The sequence below is a fragment of the Pseudozyma flocculosa genome, assembly GCF_000417875.1.
Source record: "Pseudozyma flocculosa PF-1 unplaced genomic scaffold scaffold00017, whole genome shotgun sequence".
Taxonomy (NCBI): domain Eukaryota; kingdom Fungi; phylum Basidiomycota; class Ustilaginomycetes; order Ustilaginales; family Ustilaginaceae; genus Pseudozyma; species Pseudozyma flocculosa.
In genome coordinates, this window is record NW_006920885.1 from 95,410 (window position 1) to 100,961 (window position 5,552).

General features: G+C 64.8%; 1 protein-coding gene across 1 annotated transcript; it reads left to right on the forward strand.

The window, feature by feature from the left end:
- Positions 1-1,589: 1,589 nt before the first annotated feature.
- On the forward strand, positions 1,590-3,677 carry PFL1_04930 (uncharacterized protein; the record flags this gene model as incomplete). The annotated part of the gene is made up of 1 exon (XM_007882460.1): positions 1,590-3,677. One exon carries the CDS (start codon positions 1,590-1,592, stop codon positions 3,675-3,677), a length of 2,088 nt encoding a protein of 695 aa, XP_007880651.1.
- Positions 3,678-5,552: the final 1,875 nt, after the last annotated feature.

Genomic DNA, 5,552 nt, shown 5'->3' on the forward strand with positions numbered 1-5,552 from the left:
CGGTGCGGTGCGGTGCGGTGCGGTGCGGTGCGGTGCGGTGCGGTGCGGTGCGGTGCGGTGTGTTGCGCCGTGCGTGGCGTTAGGGGGTCGCCCTGGCTTGCCTCTTCACCACCACCCTCTTGGCTGATCGCCTGGATGCCTTGCCTCGTCCTCTCGGCCTCTCGTCGAGTCGTCCTCGCCACCTCAACTCGCCCGCCTCGCTCGCCTCGACTCTTAACTCACACCTCCAGTCAGACCAAAGTAGCATGGCGACATCCAACCCCCTCAACCCCGCGGGCCACAGCGCCCAAGTCGGCTCCCCTTCGACGACTACGCAGCCCTCGTCAGAGTTTCGCGCCGCGGTCGAGGACCTCCTCGCCGCCAATGGGCCCTACATGACATCCAATTTCTTCGCGGTCCAGGCACTGCTCGACGCTCCCTCGCATCACTCAGACAAATGGCGGCGTCTTGTTTGCCAGCTCCTCGACCTTCTCGTGGATAGCTTCCGCGACTACGAGAGGCTTTGCTCCCAGCCCACGCCCGAGCACCTGGCCCAGCGCCTCTTGGACGACCGAGGCAATCCCCTCGAACCCGTCGATCCCCGACTCTTGTCTTCCAAGCTTGATGCCGAATAGGCACCCAGGCAACGGCCCTGGGACACCGCCCTCTTCCTCGACTGGCTCCTACGCAACGGAATTGCCCGTGAGTATTCGCCGTGCGCAGTCTCTTCGGCGCCCCCGCTCCACGACCAACACCCTCTCTCCTCCTTTCTCGTATGGACGAGGCTCTTGCACTGCCAGCCAAGTGTAACAGCTCCAAGCCGCACTTGGCCGAAGTCGACTAGTGAGTGCCCCTCTCACTGTGCTTCGATCCCGTTGTGCGCCTCCGAGCGTCGCCATTGCGGCTCATGCCTCGTAACACCTTCCCGCTGCAAGGAACACCAGCTATGGCCAGTTCCCGCGTCTTGCAACGGCCTTCGACCAACCATTTCGGGGAGCTCTCGCAGCCCGGCTTGAGTTTGCTCTCCGAGTCGATCTCGAAGTCATCTACGCGAGCGGGAAGTTCTATGGCAGAGCCGTCCCCGTCCTGCAGTCGAGCGGCACCGGCAAGAGTCGTTTGGTAGGTGTCGCACCTTGATCCTGCTCGAGCCCTTCCCCTGGCCGCACGCTCGCTCCTTGCACTGACTGGTCGCGCCTCGCCATTCATTAGGTCTGGGAGCTGCGTCACTACTGGCCCACCCTCTCTTTCGTGCTTCGCCCTCCTAAGACTGAAGACGTGTTCGAAGGTTTCCCGCTCAAAGACCGTCCGGCAACGACTTACTTCGAGGAGGTCAAGGCCGCTGATCGCAACCTCATCGTCGCCGCCTGGATCGCCGCCTGGCTCGAGGTGGCCGCCGAGACAGCCGACTCCGAATCCAGCGCCATGGGCGCCATCTTCGCAAAGTGGGCCCATAGCGCTATCGACAAAGGCAGTGGCAAGCTCGAGCCCAACGGAGAGCGGCACGATGCTTTGAGGCCGTGGCCCGTAAAGCGCGCGCCAAGGTCGCAGATTTCAATGACTCGTCCAAAGTCGCGGCGGTTGCCACAGGAGATTTCAGAGAGGCTGCCGACATGGTGGATCAGCTGGTCAGACCGGCGCTCGAGCACCTCGCCTCGCGCCTCAAGGCGTCGCCCGCAGTCAGGGACGCAATGAAGGAAAAGGCTGTCAAGCGGCCGTTGATGATCCTCGCCATCGACGAGTGCATGCTGCTGGAGCAATACAACAAGAGCATCACGGTCGACGTATTCCGCCGCTGCATGCAGCTCATCGGGAACCGCCTCCATTCGGTCGAGATTACTCTGTGGCTGCTGCTCCTCGACACGTCGAGCGCAGTGGGCGGCGTCATTTCGCCCGGGTACGGAGGGGGGTCAGCAAGGGCCAAACAGTTGGCTTCCATACCACCCTTTCTTCCCATTGGATTCGACACCCATGCGGACACGCACCGCCCGGTCTCGCGGCCGAGGGACGCCCTCCTCCTCGACGCCCTCAAGCGCTACGGTCGACCGTTGTGGAACGACTATGATGTCGAGGACCTCCTCGAGATGGCCATTCGGAAGCTGCGCTGCGGCGATCCGGCCAAGCCTGCAAGAGCCCTGTCGGACGTCATAACGGCCGAGGAGGTCCGAGCGATCGCCGCGTTGTCGCACCGCATCTGCTTGGACATCGTCCCCCTGCGCAGCGACGGCAACTGCTGGGCCATTTCAAAGGACTCGGTCAACAAGCACATGCGCTACATCACGCACTTTCTGGGCGACAAGATGATTGCAACCCGCGCCCCGAGCGAGCCGGTCCTAGCCCTGGCCGCTTGGCTGCTCCTTGCAGCGCCCGAAGCGACACATGGAGCAGCGTGGACGTACAAGACGATCCTGTCAATCATCGAAAGTCGCCTCATGTTCCGCTCGTCGATCAATCTCAAAGGTGTTCACGGCGAGTTTCTGGCACGGCTGCTGCTCGTCATGGCCCACGACGCTTGCGATGCGCTCGTCAAGGCCCGCGCCACGCACGCGACCCGACCGACTGGACCTGCGGAGCTCACGGCCATTCCTGCCGTCAATCTGAGCTCGTTCCTCGAGTCGCTGCTCGGGCCCGCATGTGGCCAGACGGCGCTCCCGCAGCTTCGGCCGATTGTCGACACCTCGCACGTTCCGCGGCCCTGGACGTCACCGCAAGACGGCCCAGCCAGGGGCCAGGCACAGTCAGGACTGGCCCCGGACGCAATGGACGAGGATCGAGACAGCGCCGAGAGTTCACCGTCGCCGCGGCCCGGTGCTTCCGAGCGCGGCGCGTTGCCGGACCTCGGGAGCGACGTCTGGCTCAACTTTACCCACATGGCGGTGCTCGAGGACAAGGTGGAAGTCTTTTGGCCACACTTCTTGTGGGACTGCTGGAAGCGCGGATTGGCGCTGCAGTGCGGCCCTGGCCAGGACGGAGTGGACGGCATCCTGCCCGTCTACCTCGGATCTCTCGACGATGCGCTGGACTACGAGGATCAGGCTGCGAGCCGGATGTCGTACATCGCGTGGCAAGCCAAGAACAGGACGGAGCCCTGCCACAGTAGGGTGTGCCTTCACGGGCCGGGCATAGCCTCCCTTCCTCGGATGCAGCAGCATCTACGGCAGCAGCAGCAACAGCAGCACAGCGGAGAGACGGCGGGGTCGGACCCGGACATCAAGGACGTCGGCATCCTTGCGCCGCTCTTTACGATTCTCTTTGATCTCGGCACGACGGTTTCGTTCAGCGACTCGCCGTGCGCCCCCATCTCGAAGCAGGTCAAGGTGGTCAGCGAGACGTGCACCTCGTCCGGCCCCGCCCACGATGGACACTACCCGTCGCTGCGCATCCGTGGATGCGACGGCGACGTCTTGCCGTTCCTGAAGCGCTTTGACTGCGCCGACATTGTCGCGAGCATGGCGCAACAGCAGCGATGGGGACGGTTAGATTTGCCCAGGGACCACGGTCCTCTATTCCCCGGCGAAAACGTCAGGGAGACGGCGGATGCGCGGTTGCCCTTAGGGCAGCTCACGGCGGCTGCGCGGTCGCTCTCGGAGGGGCACCAACACACCCAGGCCGAACGCGACAACATCGCCAGTCGTGTGCTTCGGCGGGGACGTTGGGCTGCCGTGGCCTTGGCCTTGGAAGGTGACGGCGGCGCCAGTTAGCGGGTCCGAAGCGACGGAAGGAAGGCAAGCAGCGATGAAGCGCACAGCGTGGCCCGCGTTTCATGAGGCACCTACGGTTCGGGCGGTGCAGACCCGACGCAGCACCCCACCTGCTGATGTCGAGCCCCTGAGAGCTACCAAAGTGGTTCGAGGTGGGTCGGGTGTGCGTTGCCTCGTGCTCGCCTGCCTTCCTGCCCGCCTGGCTGGCTGCGCAGGAAAGAATCTTCTCTCGGTCCGCTGCCTGCCTGACCCGACCTTTGCTGGCCTGCCAAAGCGATGGGCGCGCTCAAACGGCGATCCCAGCAACGTACGGCCAACCACGTGCGGTCGCACCTCGAACCCGGCAGTACCAGACGAGGCGAGGCGAGACGAGACGAGGCGAGGGGCGGTGTCTCTGTGTGCAAGAAGAGGGGGAGAGAGGGGATGTGGCGAAGAAGATGCAGGCAACGCAGTAGTGGGAGATGCGCCATGGTGGTACGTCGGTGGGAAGCCGTGCCTGGACAACCCTGCAGCAGGGAGGAGGAGGCTAGCCACGCCGAACCTTCTTTGTTGGATCTTCGTTTCTCCGGCCCGCAGCATCGCTTCGGATCAGATGGCAGGCTGTCATATCATGTTGACCGGTCTCCCTGGCTTGGCCGAGGTATGTATGTGCTTGTGTGCTCGTCGCAGAGGTGGAACGATGCGGTGCGGAGCGGAGCGGTGTCGATACATATGTAGCCCCCCCCCCCCCCCCCCCCCACCCTGCTGGGGTGGGCGGGAGGGGGTTTCTCGAGCGGTGTCGATAGCTCCCCCCACCTGCTGGGGCGGGAGTGAATTTCCTCGATAGGATCCTCGAGTCGAGTCGGGTTCAGTTGGACTCGAGTCGAGGGCATTGGCCGCCGCTCTGCTGCGCCTCTGCTGGGCCTGGTTGATGGCTGCGGCTTGCAAACAAGGCCCCACCCGCATCTTGCTCGCTGGCTGCGTGCGCCGCGCCGCACAGCATGGCATGGCATGGCATGGCCGCAGGGCCGCGCGGACGGAGGGGGGCATGCATGTGTACGGGAGCGAGGAATCAACATCCACTCGGCTCGGCGCAGGCTGGCTCGTGGTCGTGTCGTGGCTGGGCTCGGGCTGAGCTTGCTTTGGGCCGACACGCTCTATCTGAGACCCCAGCCCCCGTCTCAGCCCGACCTCAGCCTCAGCCTCAGCCCTCGGTCCACCTGGGCCCCTCGTGCATGGCGTCACAGGCCAGGCCTAGGCCATGCCCATGGGCTGGGCTGGGCACGCGCCTAGCTAGCGATTGCGCCGCGCCTCGCCGCGCTTGCAGCTGGCCGGGCCGCCAAAGCCCGCAAGGATCGGCGTCAACTTGCAGCCGACTGCGGCGGGCCTCGGGACGAGATCTGCGAGACCTTCGAGACCTCGGCCATCGCGGCCAGTCACACCGGCCTGCCAGCAGGCAGGCGCCAGGCCGACGGCAAACTTGCTTCGTCATGTCTGCACGCCGGTACGTGTACGTACGCCGTCGTGCTCCAGCCGCGATTCTACCCATCGTCGTCACCTCGAGCCAGGATGCACCGTCGATGCAGGCCAGCCCGTCGAGCACGAGGTACGTACGTAGGCCCTGAGCCACCGGTGGCGCGACGGACCCGAATGGGCCCACACCGCCCGCCGGTCCATCTGGCCTGCGATGGGCGTCGGATTCGGAGACTGCCGATGTTGCAGCCAGCGCGGCCTGCCGACGCCGATGTACGTGGGTAGGCTACCGAAGGCCGAGAGAGAGAGAGAGAGGAGGAGTCGCGGTGGGGACGGCCGTCCGTCGGGTGACGTAAGGGTCGGGAACGGTAGTCGTCCTTCTACAACCACCCACCACTCCACGTACCCCGGTACCCCGACGTC